The following is a 25,188-nucleotide window of genomic DNA, read 5'->3' on the forward strand; positions in this document are numbered from 1 at the left end:
TACTGTATCTTTTTTCTTTCCTCCTTCATGTCCTTGTAAAGGAAATGTAATATTTGAAAAAAAATTCTACAAAGAAAATCCTCAAAGTGTGACAATTTAACGTTTAGATCTTTTTTTGTTATTATTACTTATTACTTATACGGCGCTTTTTCCATAAGGCCTAAAGCGCTTACAATGAAAATACTAAAAATAGATAATATAATGCTAAAACTATGAAACTACAAACTAGGGCTAATCATGAATATCATGAATCATTAATATTCTTATTCAAAAACATTTCTCGCCCAATTTTCTACGTTTTAGGAAAATTAATTATATTTACTACCAGGGACCCGTTTCATAAAGAGTTGCAACTGTTGTAACTTTGCTATTATGGTAACTACCATGGTAACCTTGATTTTGATTGGCTGCTGAGCCCTGTTGCCATGGTAGTTGCCATAATGGCAAAGTTATAACAGTTGTAACTCTTTATGAAATGGCCCCTAATGATTAAATAATTTGAATGATTTGACTAGTTCTTCAAAGTGTACCTAGCATTTATATAACCAAACCACCTTGCCCTAACTCACACCCACACTTACACACTCTCCCACACACATACAAGCATCCTAACACACAAAATATATACAAATGGCTTAATTACAATTCATTTACTCCGCAATTAGGATTTTGCGATCAAATATGTTAGATAATTGTTGTTAGAAGTCAAACATCTTTAACACAACTAAGCGCAAAATAATTCATAAATGCAATATGAAAATATGCCATGATATATGATATACATGTATGTGATACCAAGTAACAAAGCGCAGTTGAGTATATGCACATAGTAACTGCGCTATATAATTGGACTTACTATTATTATTATTATGATCTACTGAATCCGTAAAAATTACGTATTGAACAAGTCGGATGAAATATTTGATCACTGGAATCAAATACCTCGTACAAAAATAGCGACATGAAATCATCTATGCATCCAGGAGCAAATACAGATTTCTTGGGGTTGGACACAGAGAGAACTTTCTAAGTTACTAGAAATTTAACAGCAGGGCTTATCGATCAAAATCTTTTTACAATGCCTTTTAGGAAAAAAAAAGAAAGCTTCTTACTCATGGACATTTTTTTCATTTTCACACCCTAAATGGGAATACACCTTTGGGGTTGTGATGATAATACTTGAAATTTGTGTTGCACATAAATATTGGTAAAGACTCTTATTTGCTTTACAAATGTCAATACACCAAATTATATTATTTTTAGAATAAGTCATACAAAATAGAGAAAGTAACTTCAATACATAGAAACTACAAAATTAATTTAAAACATATCACTTCCATACATATTTACACGATTCATAACATTGTACTAAATTTGTGTATCACTTTTATAGGCCCCTGGTTTGCCCCCTCTTCTCAATTTACGCCTGAAAGAACAAACAAAACAAACAGGCCAAACAATATACATATATGCTTTGTTTGATACAAAATACTACATAGGCGTTCATAAAGTTGTTAATGTAACTTACATGTACATTGTTGGTCTGATTATAGTGTTTCAAATACAATAGCTCCGGGGATAACATTTCATGGCGTAGTGGTGGTGAAGGGATGATACGGGAAGTTTGTAATTTTCAAATTGTATTTTATTCGTATATATGATTCTTGGATTAAAACGTTTCGACCTCCAGCTTTTTGATTAAACAATTAGCTGGACTCACATTGGAATAATAACTTGATATAAATACCTACATAATGGAGGCTTTCGGTGTCACGCCTGCTGCTCTCGCATATCTGGGCCACAAGTACTGACAAAACCCACTCTAGCTTCAAACCCTTTAGTCACCTTACTTAAAACGTATCACTATATACCAGTCCATAACGTTTTCACAACACCGGGACAGGATTCACCGCAAAAGGAGTTATCTTGAATCAAGGCTAATCTTGCACTTTTTAAAACCAAGGATTGTGGTCCAGGATGATCCTTATGCGATACATTATATTTAATTGGGATACTGGCTTTAAAGAAAAAAAATTCTTCCAAAACAACCTCTATAGGAAGCAGCATAAATACTGCACAGATTGCATAGAATATATTGTTTATATAAATTATTAGTAGATTTCTTTAAAACACGGGCGTGTACTGGTAAACGCCCATGACAAATGATTTCGCAAGATCTATACTGATTGAGTCAGAAATGAAAATTACACCTCAATAATCGACAATTTAAAGAAAACTCACGTCATAAACACAAACCTCAAAAACCTTTTGCAAATATCCTGAAAGAGTATATCTTGTCAGAAACAATTGGCATGGTTATATAGTGGATTTATTGCAAAAAAATATATTTGTACAGCTAACATGGTAATTGTTTGATAAGCACTGTTCTCATTTAATGTAATTAAATAAACAGGTATTGTGCAATGATGTTTACTGCTATTCATTTACGTTTATGACGTAATGGATATTTTGATTAATCATGTTCATTTCCGCCATGCCTAACTCTGACATGAATCAATTTGTAAATCACCCCAAAAAATACGTTCCGAACATCAAATATACCACAAATAAGTGATATTAAACCGTTTGCACGATTTGGGAGGAGTTACTCTTTCATAAAATACAAAACTGCTATCTCATATCAAACAATAAATTTATATATATACATATATATGTATGTATGTATATATATGTATATATATATATTAATGAGGCAAAGTGGTAATGCATTGTACTTTGTTCCAACAGTTTATTTTAAATTCCAAATTTTCGACGTTAAACATACGTCTTCCTCAGGGATACAATAAACTGAATATATATATATATATTCAGTTGATAATTTTATAACTTCAATATCAGTAAGTCCATAGAATGGATGTTCTATATATAAAGTTTTTGTTTATTTTGAGCAGTCATCTTTTCTTCAATCAATAATTTCATTAACATTGGATTAAGTGGATGGGAAAATTAATGTAACACTTTTTGGAATGTACCTATCGCTATCCCACCATAATCTTACCACAGACTCTCTCTCTGGTGACACGACATTTGTTCCTGCGACAATTGCTTCGGGATTAATATCGTCTGAGATATAGGGTTAGGGTTGCAATAGGGTTTTATCTTAGGTTTATAGGAGAGGGTATAGTGTTAAACCCAGGGTTGAAGTTGGTCATTCGATAAGTGTATGGAATTTAGAGCGGAACAATATTGTCGCCGGAGCAAATGTCATTTTAAGCCTGATGACTTTTACATGTATTTTATTTATTGTAATATTTTTCACCACTTTGTAGAGAGCTAGAAGGGCGTTATCACTATAGATTATCAATGGTATAGCGACCTCCTAGTTCTCAGCTGATGACATTTAAGAAAGCAAATCTTATTTGGAGTGACAAACATCAATGAGTTTTGGCTGAAAAAAGTCTACCGGCGTGTGAATGGGTTGTGAACTTTTGTAGATAAATACGGAAAGAGACTGGGATAGAAACCTCCATCAAATGAACAGCTAAAGAAATATCCAAATGTTATCCATGATCAACCGCCATTTCTGTGAAAAAAATGATTGATAAAGGATGCATAATCTCTACTAGTACGCCTTAAACATTTTATAATTTCTCATCCTGAAAGCATGGAAAGTTTTATGTCTTTGCCCTGTTTGGCAAATGTTTTCTTATTTATCCTTCAAGGAAGGCAAGTCCCTTTGTCATGTTTGCGTTTAAAAATTGAATTTCAAATGACAGAGTTTTTGCAACCGCAACGCAGAACGCTTTCGGGAACATAGAGAATGTATTGTCAAATGCCCTTCATGACAAAGTCTTTGTCGACGGTTAGTGAATCGAAATAGTAAAAATAATCTGGACAAACGACATATTTTCAACTTTTCGTCAGCTCTGAAACGTATACTGCTGTTCCGATTAACCAATTTTCGACGAAGACCTCCAAGCTTATCTTATGATATGACTTGCATTTTCAATTCATTTTCAATGTTTTATTATCAGTTCCTCGTAGCGGTGCGAAAACTCCGTATTTTCTTGAAAACGAAAAAAAGGTACATTAATGGTACATCAGATAAAGGCCTTCACACATCCCCTCCTCACCCCGTCAGTTACAGCGGTCGCTGTAGTAATGGACTCGAAATTTCGTGAATTGTTCATCACATCTGTGCTTAGCATCCTGTCCACAAATTTTCTACACCTTTAGTGTGTGTATACATGTATATATATCGGGTTCCTAATCAAAGAACTTCGATCGAACATACGGTCAGACTAGGACAAAAATATCTTGGTTTCGTCGAATGATCTCTAGAAACCCAGTTTTTTTTTTTCTTTTATCTTCAATTTTCTTGAAATTATATCCTTTTCCTGATTTTTTTTCTTTACCTTTCCTTATCACAAAAAGGGCGCGTTTCTATCCAAGTCCCGCAGAAAAGCAAGAATATGCCTTTAAAGTAGTCCCAGTGGGGCCAGTGAAGCGTCAAAGAAAAACATTGAATTACTATTTTTTTTATAAATGGTGATAAAGGTTTCGGTGATATCTTTCAACTTACCCCACTTGCGTCTTGTTACGAACATTATCGAGTAAGCTTTGACAAGTCGATAATTGATCTTCACTTGCACAAAAATCGAATATATCACACGTAATGCCTGGCATTAAGGTATCTTGAATACAATCTGAAAGGCAAGTGAAAACAAATAAATATACAAAAAAACAGGGGGAAATGAAATATCATTAGCTCATAATTGTCGGTGAAGATGTAAGAATCCGGTTCCATGGCGATTTAGAAGCCTGGCTAGAGTATCTAAGTGCAAGCTGAATATGTCGATCTGAAAAGGGAACCTTTTAAGTTCTGTTTGACATGTACGGAACTTATTAAGTTGTTATGTTGGTAAAGTGTCTGCCTTTCGAACCAAAGGTCGCGGGTTCAAGTCCTCCCTGGGCGGATGACTGAAACCTGCGTGGTGTGTAAACGTCTCTCCACTGTTCCATATAATCATGCAGGCTATGTTACAGTGGGGAAAACACTCCGTCCCTCGGATAGGACGTTAATTGAGGCCCCGTGTAGAGGAGAGCCATCATCTTTGCACGTTAAGAACCCACATCACTATTCGTATAAGAGTAAGGGGAAACTCGGGTGTAGTGGTCCACCTGCATTCCCCGATCAGTTATATCGGGAGGAGAGACCTGCGGGTCATATTGTTCAGTTCGTTTTTCGCCTCCCAAGCACAGGTGACGCCAAACAAATTACTACTACTACAAATGATAATGATTATGATAACGTATTTCACTAAATGAGCAAGATGTGCGGGAAGCTCGATGTATGAGAAAAGTACTCATAAATATCGCCACATATAATGACAGAAGCCACTGTTTAGTCACCTTAAACAGAAGATGCCGACAATATAGTTGGCACATGGATATATAGGGGGCTTGCCGTAAAAAGAAATTGTATTTCATTGACTGTTTAAAAGGACACCAAGACCAAAATACATTTCGCTTAAACTCAACCATTCGAGATGGACATTATTGCTATTATTATAATAATTATTAGTACTATTATTTCTATTATTATTATCATCATCATCATTAGTGGTAGTATCATCATCATCCTCATCATCACTTATAGGGGGCCTATGGCCATTACTGTCATTAATAACTTACAACAAATTGTATATTGTTATGTAACCAGATCAATATTACTCTGTTAGTGTTAAAATATTTAAGCGTCCACTGCAACACAATTTCACAATGTCTAAATAAATAAAAAAATAATAAAAGAAAATGGGGCAGTGAAATTTAATTTTCACATTCTCCAGATATTCGTATATTCGCTGTTGTGACTGTATTATGGAAATAGGTGAAAAACAAATAAGAAATCCAGTCGAACGAGTGACTAGCCACACTAAAATATGACTTGAAAAAAAACCCACAGCAATCACAAAACAAAATTTTGACTATACCTAGAGTGAACATTCAAATAACTGGGCTGGTAATGCTATACCAACGTAACTGACATCAGACCGATGGGTCTGGAGTCAGTTGGTATGACTTTCGCAACCGTTACTTACTTCTTCTCTGATCACAGTACTGCTTCATTTTATTATCCCAACAAAGACCAGCTGCTCCGCAAAAGAACTTGTCCTCGCTGCAAGCTGTAGCAAATGACAGAATGTGGAAGGATATTTCAGTATCGTAAGTTAAATCAAACCACTGATATATGGCGAGATTTTTTTATTTTTTTTTCATTATTTTTCTTTTTTTGAGCATTGCAAGCAACACAAAACTGAAATATATCACACTTTATTGTTGATTGATTAAATGCCGTCAAACTCCATCGAAATCATTATTACAGATAGATATTTATCCAACATTTTCTTGTGCAGAAAAAAATGTATACATATTTCAAAACAGACCATCTCTTATTAATGGGGAAGAGGGATTATCATCGAATGAAATTTCCAGTTCTGATACATTATGTCTACTCCAACATAAACTTGATTTAAATGAAAAAGAGAAAGATAAAACATACCTAATGCTGAAAATTCATCAAAGTCGGATGTCCAATTAGAAAATTACTACATTAAAATTTTCCTTTATTTTCAGAAATCAGTTATATGCACAACGTAATGAAGTGCAAATGGGATGATGTCACTCACTTATTGACTAGTTTGGTTGTCATTGTTTTGCACATTCGCCAATAAGGAGACTCTTCATTCCTCCTAAGTCCATGGTTGAACAAAGATAATTCAACATGTTTATGGAGGCAATTTAACATGTTCAATATTCTATGTCAACGTTGATATCTTTTTACTTTTTGCGTGGCAATACATTTTGAAAATTATGTACCGAATTGTTTGTTATGAGTAGAAAGTTCAAATATTTCGTATTTCTCATAATAGTGAGTGGCTGACGTCATCGGTTCCTTCATTTACTGAATCAGTGTGCGCATATTGTTTGGGAAACTGTTTGTGAAAAGCAAAAATGTCAAAATATCATATTTTTCTAAATTTACAATTGATTTTTTGCTATCTACACAAATTAAATTTTTGTTGCGGTGGACTTGCACTTTTAAAGAGATAAATGCAGTTAAAATAATTGAAACAATAATACTAATAAGCTCGTTTCTTCGGCTTGTTATTTTAATATTATTTTAAATTCTTACTGCAATTTTGCTCATCTTTTCCGTCATCACAGTCGAATACCTCATCACAAACATAGTGCCCATGTATACATCGGTTGTCACATGCAAACTGGTGTGATGCACAATCTGAGTGGAAATAATAGAAAACGAATAACAATAATAGTTAAGATGATACTTATTACTAATATTATAATTATAATCACGTATATTACAAGGAAAATACTGACACTTTTATTCTAACTTCCGCCATTTGCGTGATGAAGTTTAGGGTAGTTCCATACCGTTAAATCCACCGGCGCAGTTTGCTTTTAAAAATACCGTACGAGACTGAACGTAGCTAGTAGTAGTAGAAGCAGCAGCGGCAATAGTAAACAAAGCAATAGTAGAAATAATAATGATGGTGGAGTTGGTCATTGGTGATGGTGGTGCAACACTAGTATCATATATAAATTCTACAAATCAATAAATGATTTAGATGCAAAGACCATAATGCATGTACTTACCGCATCCGTCTTCATCCTCTCCATTCTCACAATCTTTACGACCATCACAAAGCCACGAGTGCTGTATCCTTATTCCTTCTGGACATGCGTAGTGGGTCTCAGGGTTGTAGTCTAGTAAATGTAAAATATGATTTTTTTTTCACAATCAAAGAAACGATAAGAATGTTTTAAATAGCAAGTAAGCATTGAAGGAACAAAACCATATGCTAGTATTAATTAAGTCAGACATTTGAAATATATATATTTTTATTTATATGGGCGATTTTAAGCAAAAGCGGACATTTTCCAAAAAATCGAATCGGCTCTAATTCAAATCTTGAAAACAATTTTCTATCAAACTTTTTTTTTCTTACGCATCTCTTTATAGGAGTATCCGAAACATACGAAAAAAATTATATACATGGGACTACAAATATGTATATATATATATATATATTTATATATATATATATGTATATACATATATTTATATATATATATAAATAAATATATCTATATATATATATATATATATATATATTTATTCACTTATTTCAATTTAAGAGAAAACTATCGTTTGTTTTGTAATTTTCAGTTGGATAATCTGGAGGTCATGATTTTAAATCATATTAAAAACTGTAAAAGTGACAGAACCAAGTATTAGAAAAGGCACGTAAAAGTGTAATGCGACTGACCGTGGAATCGCCCATACATTAACAATGTTACTTTGTAATAAAGGTGTCCCTGAAACAGCATAACAAATTATCATAACATAATCAAATTATAGAGTTGGCCTAGATCATTTTATCAGACCCTATGCTACCCCATGCTAAAATGTGGTAGGATTCTCAAATAAATGTTCATGAGTAGAAAGCTCATTTCATGATCTAACTTCTATAAAATTTCATTGGTCACGCTTCGGCGGTTTTAAATACACACTCTGTTACGTAACAGTGGTGCATTTTAGCCCATTCTAAGTTTTCAGCATTGATGCATTTCTGCATTGTCTATGGCATGTCAACCCCCACTTTTACATCCAGGATCTGAGCAGGGACATTTTCCTAATCATATCCAGGCTCATCAAAACATAAACAGAATGACAAGAAACATAAAAAAATAAGTTTGTTTGATGATTGACCAACTTGAAAGAAAATATGAATGATGGATGAGTGAAATAAACTGAAAAGAAGAGGAATCCACAAGTTAATCACCCTTTGCGAAAAGGAACTTTACCAGAGAAAAATTTGACTTTTTTTTTCTTTTAAAAAGTTGCATTGAATTAACTTGACCTCAGTAGCTCATCAACTATCCGTTCCCGTAGCAAATGCGAAAACTCAATAGTGAATGGACAAATCGAAAACTCGATTGGTATTATATTTGTTATTGTTGCAAGTACTCACGACAAATATCGTTGCTCTCGTCTCGCATATTACTGCAGTCATAAAAGCCGTCACAAACAGCCGTTTCTGATACAAGCTGACCGTCCGAGCAGTTGAAATACGCTATAAGTACGCACACAAATAAAAATGCCAAACGGATTAAATCAATCATTTTGAATCATACTGGTATTGAACAAGTGACTCTTTGTGATGTCACACTTACCACCACTACAATTTTGTATTAGTACTGTTACAATTATTATTATCATCATTATTATTATTATCGTAATCACACTTTCAACACGCCTATGTTCCATTTTACATGAATCGTTGAAGTTTGGGCCGTACTTTCGGTATAAAAGTTAGGTGGATACTGGATATTGCCCACTTTCTCAAATCATGTATCATTAAGTAAACAAAAAACTCACTTCTTTACATATTATGAATTACTAGTGATGTTACGGTACATCAGTCCCAGTCACTCACAGAATCTGATCCTTTTTATCACAGTCACCTCGATGAGACCCATAAATCTACTTACAACAATCCCTTTCGTCGCTGCCATCACCACATGTGTCAATGCTGTCACATCGCAATTGATCCAAGATACAACGCCCGTTATCACACTGAAATTGGCGCTCTGTACATTCTTTATGGGGGGGGGGGTAGAACAGGAGTTAACTCGGCATCAGAAAAAGGAAATATCTTAGCTTAGAATATTCCATCATCTAAATAAGGCTTTCACACTTCAATGATATTGATAACTATTGTCATTGATCAAAGAAAAATCGTAATTACCCTTTTTTGTCAAAACAACTGGATAACAAGAAAACATTTCGTAAACTTCCAAAAGAAAACATATACCACTCTTGCCATGGTTTTATGCTAAACATGTTTACATCATTTTATAAAACGGCTGCCATAGCTGAGGTATCTAAATAACAAGGGCGACATACCATAACCCTGTGGGAGCAGGTATCGGCGGATGCGATTGCAAGTTTGATATATACGAATTACACCAAGGAATACATAGCTTTGAATCATAGACAAAACATCGATATTTATATATTTCATCGCCAGTTTGTGGGGAGACTACAAAATAAAGAATGATGTTTCTTGCGTAAGTATATTTTAACCTGAAACTGCCTCTACATCAGAAGACTTAAATAATAAGAATAATGGGATGTATGAGATGTGCGCAGTGCTTCTCTATGTAAATCAGCCTGATTATTGGTCTCTCTTCGTCTTATAAATTCCAACGAAATCGCATTAATCATCTTAATTTACGTAATTACCTTATATACACAGCTAGGGCTTATTAGTTTTAGGAGGTTTTTTGTTAGCCTTTTGTTGTTGAAAATGCTCAAAAATACTTGTTTTTGTTCTATGACTGAAAACAATTTATAACATTTTATTATTATGCGCTGCATAAATGGTATTTCATTATCATTTTTATTAAACTTGACAGACTGGCTTCACGTAATCTTATGGTATATCACATAATACTCAAAGATTCTTTTGACATTCTTACCACATTCTGTTTCATCCGACATGTCTAAACAATCCACAAATCCGTCACACATCCATTCCAGTGGAATCGATCCATTTCCATTTTTGCAGTCAAAATCAACTGAGGCAGGTCAAAGGAAAAATACATTATATTATTTCCTTTTCGTTTTGAAAAAATATTGATTTCATTATCTGTAAATCAGGACAAAAATATGAACCTTTCTAAGAACAACCCTCCTGATACAGCGTGACGTCACGTAATACTGTTAGACGGGGGAACATGTATTAAACTAACAATGTTGTACTCCGTAGCTTATATAGTTCCCATTTATCATTTTCACTTTCAGCTCCGGTCTGGGTCTTTGAATATCGGGGAATTCAGAGAAATTAGGGCAAAGTTGGCTCAGTCGGTAAAGCGTTAGCCTCTTGTCGAGGCCCTGTCGGCTGCTTTCCGAGCGAACATGGCTAAGTAAGGGATATAGCGAAGCAGAGCGCCGCGAGACAGGGCCTCTTGACATCTGAGCCGAATTTCACCGACTTTATTTTGTTTTTTATTGTTTTTACCAATATTCCGACCAAGAACTGGTCGGTGAAAATCATCCAATGAGAGCGCGGGCCGCTATGACGTCATATTGAATAATCATGAGTCATCTTGAATGGCGACCCGTGGATTCTTGACGAAGAGTGACGACAAAATATCAGAGAGCATTGAATATGCCTCTAAAATGCTGAATATTGACCGATTTAAGGATTTGCAAGTCGATGAAATTAAATCTGCACTGAAAAGACGAGAAGTTTTTGTAAATCTACCCACAGGATATGGAAAAAATGTAATCTTTCATGCGATTCCACTATGCGTCGATTATCGATCTCCGCTGTGCAGTGAGGGAATGCTTGAGTGGCGTTGCTTCCCCTTGACTCGAGTCTGACCAGCGGCTGACCAGTATCTCCCGGGAAGTTTCGGGGCGGTGATGGGTCTGTTACGGCCAGTACTAGTAGTAGCACTAGTAGTACCACTACTTGTAGCATTTTGCTGGTTATATCCCCTTTAGTGTCCCACAATCAAATGAATCCCCTGCAGAATAGTGGACTACTATAGTATTCCGAACCCCGGACGAAACAGCTTTGACATTTCATTGGTTTACTAGGTGACCGGTAATATCATGACTCGACTCATGTATATTCATTAGGAAGACGTTCCTCATGAATATATAATTCAGCTCAGATGTCAAGAGGCCCTGGCTCGCGTCAGGCCTAATTCGCTTTGCCAATTAGGAAATCCCTCGCTTCGCTCGGGAAGCAGCCGCCAGGGCCTCGACAAGAGACTAGTAAAGCGTCTGCAGTAAAGCGTCTGCCTGTCGAACGGGTGGAACAAAGGTCGCTGGTTCGAGTTTATCCCGGACCGATGACTGAAGCCGACGTTGTGTGTAAACGCCTCTCCCTATTCAATAGATGCAGGATATGTTACAGGGAAAACACTCCGTCCCTCCGATAGGGCGTTGAATAGAGGCCCCGTGTCGAGCAGAATCATAAACCTTCTCACGTTACGAACTCATTGCACTCACCCCGGTGTAGTGGTCCACCTGCACTCTCACAATCAGTTTTATCGGGAGGAGAGACGTACGGGTCATGGTAATTCAGTTCACGTTTCGCCTCCCAGGCACAGGTGACGCCAAACAAATAATAATAATAGTAATAAAACAATGTAACATTTTATTCCAGAATAAAATTCTATCCCTCTAAAATGTGCAATGTACATGTGTATATACCGTGCGTATAAAAAAACGGGACAGTTTTGAAAAGTCTATCAAAATTCTGTTTCAAATTATGATGTTTATATTTTGTTGTTAATAGATGATCTGAAGTCTTATCTTTCAAATGCCATTAAAAATATCAGTTCATGCTTGAGCGAACATGGAACACTTTTGTGAGGGGCTGTACAAAGGCTTGCGCCAAATAGCAGAAAAGGAGAAATTACTGATCATCAGACTTCTTGCTTATCAGCAAACGACCTTTGACCCCATCATCCTCATGGATACACATGTAGTATTACCCAAGTATGCCAAGTATGAACATGATTATTGCAGAAATAAAGAAATCGGAGCAAGTTGAACAAAAACTTAAAAAAAGGATGGACATGACCACATATCATTTGACCTTCCGACCCCTAGACGACCTTTAACCTCATCATCCTCATGGACAGATATGTAAAATTATCCAATGATAATATTTACCAAGTATGAACATAATTGATGTAGAAATACAGAAATGAGAGCAAATTGAATACAAACTAGCAAGAAGTCTGATGATCAATATTTTCTAATTTTGTGGCGTTTGGCGCAAGCCTTTTTTTTAACCCCTCACAAAAACGTCTTGTGTTCGCTCAAGCATCAACGAAACTAATTTAAAAAGAAAAGCATTAGAAAGATAAGACATCAGAGCATATATTAATATAACAATATATAGACATCATAATTTAAAACAAAATTTTGATAGACTTTTCTAAACTGTCCCGTTTTTTATACGCACTGTATAATACAGCGCGTCCCAAAAAAAATGTCCCCCTGACACAGGATTGAATAAATTCTAAAATGTGGTAGTATTCTCAAATAAATGTTCGTGAGGAGAAAGCTCATTTTATGATCTAACTTCTATGAAAATTTCATTGGTCGTGCTTCAGCGGTTTTGAATACACACTCTGTTACGCAACAGTGATGCATTTCAGCCCATTCCAAGTTTGCAGCATTGATGCATATCTGCATTGTCTATGGCATGTTAACCCCCATTTTTACATCCTGGATCTGAGCAGGGACATTTCCCTTATCATACCCAGGCCCCTCAAATCATAAACTTGGGTATGTTCAGAAGAACAAGAAACAAAAAATAAGCTTGTTTGATGATTGATAAGGGGACTCAGTGCACCAACTTGAAAGAAAATGTGAATTATGGATGAGTAAAATAAGCTGAAAAATAAAGGGGAATCCACAAGGTAATTACCCTTAGCGAAAAAAGAACTTTAACAGAGAAAAAAAATGACTTTTTGTTTAAAAAAAGTTACATTGAATTAACTTGACCACAGTAGCTTATTTACTAAAAAGTAATACAAACAAAAATGCGGTATTAGGTATGAATTAGGCATGAAACAAACATGACCCGTTGTCTTAATCATTGTGCATCTCCCGTTATCAAACATGAAATGAACTGTCAAATATTGTTTTTGCCCTTCTGAACATGCTCATGGTTGTGATTTGATGAACCTGGTTTGATCATGGTGATTTCCCTGGTCAGATCAGATAATTCCTTGGTCAGAATGGTCAAAGGGGGTTGATATGCTAGAAAGTGCAGAACACACAGTAGTGCTGCATGCATGCAAACTTGGAATGGGCTGAAAAGCACCACTGTTACATAACAGACTGTGTATTCAAAACCACTGAAGCGAGACCAATGAAATTTTTTAATAGAAGTTAGAACAATAGACGAGCTTCCTAACTCCACACATTTCATTGAAAATAATTTTTATTTTTTTGAAGTAATTTAGCCGCATATAAGAGGGACATTCTTTTGGGTCGCGCTGTATATATATATATATATATATATATATATATATATATATATATATAATATATGAAGAATTTAGTTGCAAAAGGGGTTAGGTCCACTTTGGACCATTCAGAGAAAAACAATGCTTTTTATTCTCACTTATTGCAATATTCTTATGCGAAACTGAATTTCCATGATACCCTACCATGAGAACATAAAATTGGGTATAAAAGAAATCTACCTGTCTTCATATTTTTAAAGATATTATTTTCCTAAAAGAAATCTATGTGGACCTAACCCCTTTTGCAACTAAACTGAAATGGACCTAGCCCCTATTTAAAAAAAAATGTGATTTTTCTTTGCCATTTTAGTTCACTGTTTAATAGGAATTTCAACTTTTCTTTGGTATCATCTTATAGAGCTACTAAAAATCTATACATTGAGACATAAAAATCAAATTTGATTAAAACAATGGACTTAACCCCTTTTGCAAGTGAGCTCTTCATATATATAAAATATATATATTGCACATTTTAGGAGAAGTTAGCATTGCATATTTTACTGAGCCTGCTAATCATTATAAACGAATGTAATCTTTGACATTGCTATCGTCTATAATTTATAAATAATATCTTTGTATCCTTACCCGGTATCCTTATAAATAACCATGGCTTCATAATATTACGATCGTATTTGTCAGTTGAGAGTAAATTAGTGGTAAGCAATATGTTCTAAATGTAATCGAAAAGTATACATACTGGGTGGTAAAGCAGTCTCGTTGTATATGATGTGCCAGAAGTCTGAGACGGCAGACACATTTGTGAAATAACTAACTTCGCCGCATTTGGGACCAGATGAAACGAGACCTATTAGGTGCCATGATTCTGATAAAGTATCTTCACAAACTAATGGACTTCCACTGTCGCCCTGAAGGTAAACAAGGAAAAGCAAAAACAAAAAAAATTTAAAAAAAGTAGAAAAGAATAGTGAGAAAGGGAAGCAGATGTAGTAATTGCTCCTATGTTCATGACACTGGCGGATCAAGGTGCCCCCCCATTAAATGAACCATGATTACATGTTTTTTTTAGTGGAAAACGTTATTCCTGACACAGTCCCCCCTTTTTTAACGTCCTGGACCCGCCCCTGATTCATAATGTTGAATTTTTGGTTAGGTTTGCAACTGAATCTGTAAAAGGTCTCGTAGAGAATGAGACATCTTCTACATTTTGCTTTCGGCAAACTGAGAAACCAAGTTTCATTTCCAAACACCCATATCTTGTACTGTTACTCTGTGGTAGTTATTATGTTGATACTAAAGGGATAACGTAATTGCGAGCGACTTACGCGAGGAAACCGGCAAAACTTTGAATATTATATAAATTATGTATAATTCAAATTTGTTTGGTAGTTTGACACGGCCCTTTGTTGACCTATTGTAAATCAAAAGAGTGTCGAGTCTTCCGATAAACTAACGAACATAATAAAATCGGCCCATCTTTCAGAAAATTTTGATGCAAATACGGTGTTGAAAATATCCTTAACCAAAATAAATTCTCCTCTTCTGAGAAAATATACATACAACATTATACATCTCTGAACCAGGAGGGGTTTTGAAGCTCTTATTATAGCCTGTGCATGTGGATAATTTAATAAGCCACTCTTTGAGTGGAAATTGAGGGCAAACTCTATTCCAAATGCAGGTTAATTGTTATTCTTCACCATCCATCACAACACACATTCTCCGCACTTGTGCCTTTTTTCTAATATGTTCATGGTTGGACGAACACATTTAAAAAAATAAAGCAAGGAATTATAACATAAGATTTCTATGGTTTAAATGCATTTTTATTTATTAACGATTTCTCAATATCTGTTGACTGAAATGTAAAAAATCAGTGGCGGATCTAGGATTTAAAATGGGGGGGGGGGGGGGAGAGGCTCCAAGATATTGGACGGGGCATTAACATGTACATAAGTATTTTTATTTTATTTTAAAGTGGGCGCTCGTTTAAACCCATACGACGATACGCCACTGGAACTTGTAACCCTGTAACTGTACACAGTTCTTTGAGTCACTCTTGTGACTCTTAAAAATTGTCAATTTGATTTGATCTCTGATCGCTCATGCATTAATCATTACACCTCACTTTTCTCACGGAGATTGGTCATGGGTGTTAAAAAAAACCTGCGACATTATACATCTGAAAATTATTCCGTTCAAAAGTGAGAGCATTTGATGAAGGAGGCATTCATTTTGTTGATTAGAGACGACTTTAATAGAAGAAACAGAAAATTCCCACTCCTTTTCCACTTTTGTGGTGAAGAAGGTGACTTCGATCCTCTACCCTCCACATAAACAAAACAATAAGCCATTTCTTTACATTTTGCAGTACAAAGCAAACGTGCTGTTGGAATTTAATTAAATCAACAAAAATGGGATTTGGGAAGCATCTATGAAATTGTTTTTACTCATCTATTTTATTATCATTACTGTTATATTATCATCGTTACTATCGTCATCATCATCATCATGAACATCACCATCATCATCATCATCATCATCATGAACATCACCATCATCATCATCATCATCATCATGAACATCACCATTTCATTATACCTTACCCGACATGGTACGCTAATGTGTGCCAAGAGTTGTCTATTATCCTCATAACCTGCGCAAAGCCGTTGTGGTGTTATTTGTAGCTCTTGTTTTCTGCTGATTCTTGAGGCCCACTCAAAGCATTCTTTGGGTTTAATCAGGGGGATCTCAGCATAAACTAATTCAGTATTTTCGTCAAAAGGAAATTCTGTCAAAGAAAGCAAAATAAAGAATCACTTCAACAAAATAGTCGGTCAGATTCTTCTTTCAGTGAAACAACATCGGGTATTGGGTATATGCATTCATTTATTTTCCACAAGATAGTTCCTTATGTTCATAATATTATTAATGAATCCATGCGTGTATATGTCCATATGTGTATAATATGAAGGTGCATGTTTATATGTATATATATATATATATATATATACATGTCTGCATATCTCGCATCAATGGCATAATCTCCCATAGTAGTTCGAGTGTTGTATTAGAATCTGATTTAAGACGTCATATTCATCCATCGACATCTGTAATGGGATGCAAGTTCATGTTCGTCTTTGATATTAACGTCACTTGTTACTTTGTAAAATTACACTTGTCATTAGTGTCAGTAGTGAGATATGAGTGCATTCATCCCTGGTGCTGATGTCAGGAGGGGGTATTACTTTATTTCATTTGGTAACGATGTCATGAGTAGAATACAACCCCATGCTATATCTGGTACTGATATTAGGTGCAGCATACAAACTCATTCCGTTTCTGGTACTAATGTCAGCAATGGGATACAACCTCATTCTGTCTGGTACAGATGTCAGGAGTGGGATAAAACCTCATTCGGTCTCCGGTTCTGATATCAGCAGTGGATACAACCTCATTCAGTATCTGGTAGGCCTACTGATGTCATCAGTGGAATACATTCAGTCCATGGTACTGATGTTATTAGTGGGAAACAACCTCATTCAGTATCTGGTACTGATGTCAGCAGTGGGATACAACCTCATTCAGCCCATTGTACTGATGTTAGCGGTGAGATACAACCTCATTCAGTTTCTGGTACTGATGTCATCAGTGGAATACAACCCCATTCAGTCCATGGTACTGATGTCATCAGTGGAATAAAACCTTATTCAGTCTCTAATACTGATGTTATTAGTGGGATACAACCTCATTCAGTATCTGGTACTGATGTTATTAGTGGAATACAACCTCATTTAGTCTCTGGTACTTATGTTATTAGTGGAATAAAACCTTATTCAGTCTCTAATACTGATGTTATTAGTGGGATACAACCTCATTCAGTATCTGGTACTGATGTCATCGGTGGAATACAACCTCATTCAGTCTCTGGTTCTGTTGTCATCGGTGGAATACAACCTTATTCAGTCTCTAATACTGATGTTATTAGTGGGATACAACCTCATTCAGTATCTGGTACTGATGTTATTAGTGGGATACAACCTCATTCAGTCTCTGGTACTGATGTTATTAGTGGGATACAACCTCATTCAGTCTCTTATACTGATGTTATTAGTGGGATACAACCTCATTCAGTCTCTTATACTGATGTTATTAGTGGGATACAACCTCATTCAGTCTCTGGTTCTGTTGTCATCATTGGAATACAACCTCATTCAGTATCTGGTACTGATGTCATCGGTGGAATACAACCTCATTCAGTCTCTGGTTCTGATGTTATTAGTGGGATACAACCTCATTCAGTCTCTGGTACTGATGTCAGCAATGGCATACAACCTCATTCCAGCAGAAGCCAAGGGGATAAACATCAACACTCTTGTATTGAAATCAACATGGGATACGTCTAACTTCATCTTGGATATTGATGTCAGAAGAAAGATAATATCATGTCCTTATTCCAATATTGATGTTAGCAGCGGGATATGATTCCATTACATTGACAATAGACCGACTTCTGAATTCTGATATTATTTTCATTAAAAAATATGAATGATTATTTGCGAGGTGTGATACCATGCCGTTTACGATTTACAGAATGACATGGATAGAAACTTCTTTTATTGATAACCTTAGATGATTTTTTGTGATACAAAATAGATATATTGATGTCAAATGTTCTATGAAAGTTCATTTCATCAATAATTCGATATAATCTTGTCACCCTGATACATATAACACTTACCTCTTCGAGCGGTAAAGCCCCAACCTGCGACTATGCACTTTTTCCCCGGATCATACAAGTCTGAATTTATAAGAGATTCCAAACAAATAGTCCTCACATGATCAGTTATTTCAAACGGCCTGTCAAGCTTTAACAATATCATATCGTAGTTGAATAGCACTGATTCTTTTGAATACCCTGGATGAACAATGAATCTAATAACAGATCGCTCCTGGGTTCCTTCGTCGTAGGTTTCCCGATGAATCGAACCTGCAACTACCGTGATGTCAGCAGCTTGTGCTCTCCGTGATTTGTCAAAGAGAGTCCTGAAAAAATATGAAAGAATATATACTTTTCAACCTTTTTTTACCTCTAACCTTAAAAAAGGGGGACAATATTAGATCGAAATAAATACAAAACAATTAAAAGTGACTAGAAACTGCGTGCAGAGCTAAAGTTGAGTAAAATGGCAATTTAAATGGCGAGTCTCTCTTATCTAACCTTGATATGAACTTAGCGTATACGATAGTAGGAACTTATCGAAGGATGATGGTGAATGCAATGGGATCATTTTACGATTGATTTCCATGAATGGACGTTATTTCAGAAGGAGACTTGCTATTTCTTATACACTCTGATTTCGAGGCACAGTTAGTCTAAACATTGAGCAGGTCAATGACAAAGTGAAATACAATCTTATGCGAATAACGCAACATATATATCATCCACTTGTTATTTCATAACCTTACTTACACACAATGTGCAGCTGTGAATACCCACTGAGGATCAACAATAACACCGCCACACACATATCCGTCGTTTTCCCGGATGAAAACTTGCCACGGCCATTGGCCTATCTCTGAGGCCCGCCCATGTACCACACGTCTGTGCCTCGTAGTAAAGCCAGGCCGAGTCCCACAATTCAACTGGTTAGGTAGGGTGGTCGAAGGTGGGACGTGACTGCTGTGATCTGGTGTAGACACTGGAGATGAGGAGGATAAAGATGAAGAGTCTGAGTCTGTTTCGAAACCTGAATGGGATAGTTGCAGAGGAAAATGGTCAAGATGGCATCATTATTTCACAACATTTCTCTCGCACTAAAATCATTTTCCTTACGCAGTTTTTCTTTAACCCTACCGGGACAAATTTGTTCAAGAGCATTATTATTGTAAGGAAGGTGACCAAACTATCGAACTTCATCGGACGTCGTGTTTTGTTGTTTAGAGTATACTTAAGATGAAATAGAAAGATGATTTGCATACAAATTACGTACAATGGTTTTTGTTTTGTTTTTGGTTCTTTTTTTATGGGGGGGGGGGTATACAAAAGGAAGGATGCGGGTACCTGAGCCCTGGTACGTACTGCAATACCTTAAAAAGGCAGGTATCATATATTCTCGACGTACGTGCCAGTTCATAGCGATTATTATACCACCGTGATTCATGTACATGTATGTGTTCGACTTGGTCCCGCCAATTAGGAAAAAAAACTGTTGTCATTCATCTTGACATTTAACGCTCTGTTGTGTGTGATCTTTTATCGACATTAAACGACAAAAATATCAAATGTGATTTTTTTTTTATAGGGTTTCAACTTTTTCTAACAGGAATACGAATTATTGAGAATTATGTCTAGTTAAGAGATATAAGCTATGTAAGGAAGCGCTGTTTTTAAGACGTCCTATTTTATGACATACAAAGTGGTGAACCAATTAAACAGTCTGCTGCCTTTCCCAAACTGACACAACCCACGCCACCCTGGCGGTCGAAATTGTGTATTGGAACGTGGTCTAAAACTACAGGGCGGAGTACAGAATGTATTTTGGATGCCTTTTTAATTGGACATGATACGTCTCTCATTGACCCTGGATATTTTGAGGAGACCATTTCTACATTCAATTATCCCCATTTGATATAGAAACGTTATATACCTTACTAAAGATGGATTTGCCTTAATAGGAATCTGGTTAGAGATTTGACTTACCAGGATGGTAAACACCTGCGATCAAGCCCACAATCAGCAAGACGACAACTACAAAGAAAATGGCGGCCATAACCATGTATTTGTTCTTCTTGAACCTGCGTTGCCTGAATACGACAACGTGACGTTTTGCGATGCCATTGACGCCATTGGGAACCACTTGATCATGAACAAGATAGGCACCGTCGACGGTTTGAGAGTCGACAGTTGAGGATGGTCGGTGGTAGTTAACTGTCAAGTTTATCATCTTGTTTAGCTGATATGAGCGCCTCGGAAGATGAATTCGTCAACACGATCTCCTTTCCTCCCTCCTTTTTGTCTTGGCTGCCAGACAGCACAACCTGTGAAAGGGATTAGCAATTGAAGTTATTTATTAGGGTTTTTGAATTACTCTCAGATATTTTAAAGAACCAACCTCATTATGACACAAAGTGAAGTAAATTGCAAGAAAATGTGCAGATAATGATTACAAAATATGTACATCGTGGAATGGCCGTATGCTGGCGTACTTATCAACATTAACTGAAAAATAATCCATGTTACCAAGATCCTAAAACCATAACAAGAACAAGAGCATCTGATTGCAGTTTGAAAATAACTGAATTATTTCAAACTGTCTATGATTCACTGTTGACGAGCAATTGCATTCACAAGAAATGTCTATTTTCATTAATCTATCAAAGTCTATTAGGTCATGTAGGTTATACAAACTAAGTAAGAATGGTAGATTCTGACTTTTGGAAGAGGTTAATCCTTTGAAATGAATCCATTCTTAATGAGCTCATCAAAAATGCGGATCGCATTAAATCTAATCTAGGGAATATTCGTCATCACGCAGACGGGCGACGTGGCTATAAAGACTTTTTAGAAAGAAATATTTTAATACACACTATAATACCTTAATGAAGTTAATATAGAGTGTGTAGTAACTATTCTGGAGAGTAAGTCCTTAGTTTCCGCCATAAACATGTGTGTGACGGTGTGTGTGGATGTGTGTTGTGATGATTGGGTGTTTACATTGATATATGGAAGGGTCTGTTCCGGGTGTGTTGGTTGGTTGGTTTTTTGTCTCACCTGCATAGCAGAGTGAGACTATAGGCGCCGCTTTTCAGACGGCGGCGTCAACACCAAATCTTAACCGAAGGTTAAGTTTTTGAAATGACATCATAACTTAGAAAGTATATAGACCTAGCTCATGGAACTTGAATATAAGATTAATAAAGTATTATTGAACATCCTGCCGGAGTTTAAAGTCACATGACCAAGGTCAAAGTTCATTTAGGGTCAATGAACTTTGGCCAAGTTGGGGGTTTCTGTTGAATTACCATCATAACTTTTAACGTTTATGGATCTGATTCATGAAACTTGGACATAAGAGTAACCAAGTATCACTGAACATCCTGTGCGAGTTTCAGGTCACAGGATCAAGGTCAAAGGTCATTTAAGTTCAATGAACTTTGGCCATGGTCAGGGTTATTTGTTAGATTAACATCCAAACTTTGAAAGTTTATTGGTCTAGTTAAAAGAACTTTGACATATGAGTAATAAAGTATCACTGAACATCCTGTACGAGTTTCAGGTCACATGACCAAGGTCAAAGGTCAATGTACTTTGGCCATGTTGAGGTTAGTTATTGGATTGCTGTCATAGCTTTCAAAGTTTATAGATATAGTTTATAAAATGTGAATATAGGGGTAATCCAGTATCACTGACAATTCTTAGGTCGCATGATCAAGGTCAAATGTCATTTATTGTCAATGAACATAGTATTTTATCATTATACGTTCTCTTTTCGCATCCTCTTATAGATTGAGTTTCCCGTTTAACACGAAGTAAGAAATAGTGGTGGGAATATACATTTCCCCCTCGAACTGAACTACTTCTCTTTCCGTATATTTCATATAGCATTTCATGCAGTAAATCCATAGGGATTACGATCATAAATCAAACGAAGTTATCATTAGATGCATAAAAAAAGCGATTTACTTGGATTTTTTAACTGTCAGCCGTAAAGACAAAACGATTTATTTCTAAAGACAAATAGTCATCATGTTCGCACAGGACGGAAACCGTACCTGTAACCAAGGATACGGTTGTAACAAAAGTAAAAAGGATTTCAGGAATAATAATATCAAAAGAATAATACGTTAGACGAATGGATCCTTGAAATATTCTTGCCTACACTCTTTGTTGAGAAAATGATTGTAGCAAGATATGATTGTTAAACTTTTAAAGCAAACAAGCAAGTAAGGTTAACGGATAATAATTCTTATAGACACAAAACATTTGATAGTGGGTAAAGGCAATTATCACTTCTGTCGCAAAAATAGTGCTTATTTTCTCTGACCAAATTCCTTCATTATACAAAATGCAATATGATAAGTGATGCAGAAATTACTCTGACCCCAAATTTGATGAAAGATCAAAGCTGCAGTGCTTTGCAAAAGATTGGAATATTTCACCCTGCTCCCACGTCCTACTTCCCGCCCTCTATACGTGGTTTCCATTTTCCACTCGGTGCCATAAACCACGGTAAGCCGATTGCTCGAATAGAATATTTGATGATCAAATTTTTGCTCTATTGACGAATTCGATAACGACAAACTGAATGTGCACTCGCTGTTAATCATCACATTTTGCTCAGTTGCACGAAGACTGGATTTGATAATATCCTTTAATAAAACAACTTCGAAATCCTGGGGGCCGTTTCATAAAGCTGTTCGTAAGTTAAGAGCGACTTTAAGAACGACTAGTGAACCTTTCTTACGCGCTTAAAACCATCGCCAAAGAATATACCATTTATGACAAGAAATGATCACCAGTCGTTCTTAAAGTAGCTCTTAACTTACGAACAGCTTTATGAAACATCCACCAGGTCACGCAAGGGCCACAAACTTTAACCAGAAAGACACGCACCTGCTATGTTAGACGCACAGGTCGCAGAAATTTGTTAGGGGTCGATATAATTAAATGTAACTACTATTACGTTCATATGTGTTTTGCTGTTTTTTATCATGTAAAATTCGTGCAAATTGAGCTTTTTGATTTGATGTGGAATGTATTTTGATGTAAATTCTAATAAAAGGTTGTTGCAATTCGGCTATTCAGCCGCTATAGATACCCTTGTTGTAATATTCGTTTTAAATAAATAAATAATTAAAAAGAAATATTGCAGATATAATGACATCACATCTTAATAAGAAGCATATTGTTTAATGAGCCACACTGGTAAAATGAAAATGTGGGGGGGGGGAGTAGATTCCAGTGGTATAAATCCGGTCCGAGCAGGAGGGGGGGGGGCGTGATGAAAATATTTTGGCTGAAAATTTCAATTTTTTGCGGCAGCCCCACAACGTGTACAAAATATTACTTCCCCTTTTGTGACGAAGGACAAGGCCTACATCATTTTTTTGTCATCCCTGTTTCAATGGTTTTGTAATGACATTACATGTAAATACAGCGAGTGTCGTTTCAAATAATGTGCACATGTATAAACAAAACAAAGGAAAATATAAGCGGTAACTGATCAATAACGAAATGAAACTTCAGAATAAAATTTTTAAATTTTTAGGAAGCAAAATTATATTATTTTAATTATTGTACGGCAATTAAAGATCTACACATTAATAATAGTATTAATCATTCAATAATCAAACTATAAAGATCGTTCCTTTCTTGTATTGTTGCCCATCCGGCGATTGGCGGTAGTGATGAATTCATGAATGATTTATTAAATCAACCAATGAATAATATACTCACAATAGGTTGTGACCTATGGCATAAACTTGAATCTGCAAGAAATTTTTTGACATAGCATTTACTCGCACGTTTTTAGTAAAAACGTGGGCATTTTCTATTGCATTTAGGATATTCAGTTGCTTTTTCTATTATAAGAGCAATGCAGATACCGTGTTCAATTGGCACAAGTTCCGTGCCAGAAATCGATCCCCGCGATTTCATATGTGGAGTATGCGGCTTTGCACTGTTGAAAGTACATTTTGCACAATGTTCATATCAGTGTGACAACTTGCATGTGAATGTGAGTGTAAATTCATTTGTTTAATATATTAAAACGCTTCATTTTTAAAGTACAATTCCATCTTTTTAAAGGGAATGTTGATCGATTTTCATCCGGAGGCAGAGCTTGACAACATAGCACCGTGGCGACAGGTGGATTTGAACATGGTGCTTAAAACACCACCTTGACGACAAATCAATACTTACAAGGAATATCCAGTAAATAAACACAACGGCGAAAGGTACGAGGTAGACTTTCCTTCATTTTCTTTATACAACACAGCTATACTACTGATTGAAAGCAGTACAGTCATTTTTAACTATGGAAAATCAGGTTTCGCTTATATATATACATATATATCTGCTAATATCAATATACTTTACCTTGGGCGAAACTAGCGATTTTT

At 35.8% G+C, this 25,188-nt stretch overlaps 1 protein-coding gene across 1 annotated transcript; it reads right to left on the bottom strand.

The window, feature by feature from the left end:
• Positions 1–2,741: 2,741 nt before the first annotated feature.
• Positions 2,742–21,107, bottom strand: LOC129254382 (uncharacterized). The gene is made up of 13 exons (XM_054892880.2): positions 20,768–21,107; positions 19,538–19,814; positions 18,806–19,110; positions 16,671–16,855; positions 14,804–14,972; positions 10,528–10,626; positions 9,538–9,645; positions 9,018–9,119; positions 7,639–7,749; positions 7,157–7,261; positions 6,063–6,146; positions 4,544–4,667; positions 2,742–3,544 (listed from the first exon to the last, which is right to left on the bottom strand). The coding sequence occupies exons 1-13, from the start codon at positions 21,009–21,011 to the stop codon at positions 3,532–3,534; spliced, it is 1,926 nt and encodes a 641-aa protein (XP_054748855.2). The 5' UTR covers positions 21,012–21,107; the 3' UTR covers positions 2,742–3,531.
• Positions 21,108–25,188: the final 4,081 nt, after the last annotated feature.

Source organism: Lytechinus pictus, chromosome 1, assembly GCF_037042905.1.
Source record: "Lytechinus pictus isolate F3 Inbred chromosome 1, Lp3.0, whole genome shotgun sequence".
NCBI lineage: Eukaryota > Metazoa > Echinodermata > Echinoidea > Temnopleuroida > Toxopneustidae > Lytechinus > Lytechinus pictus.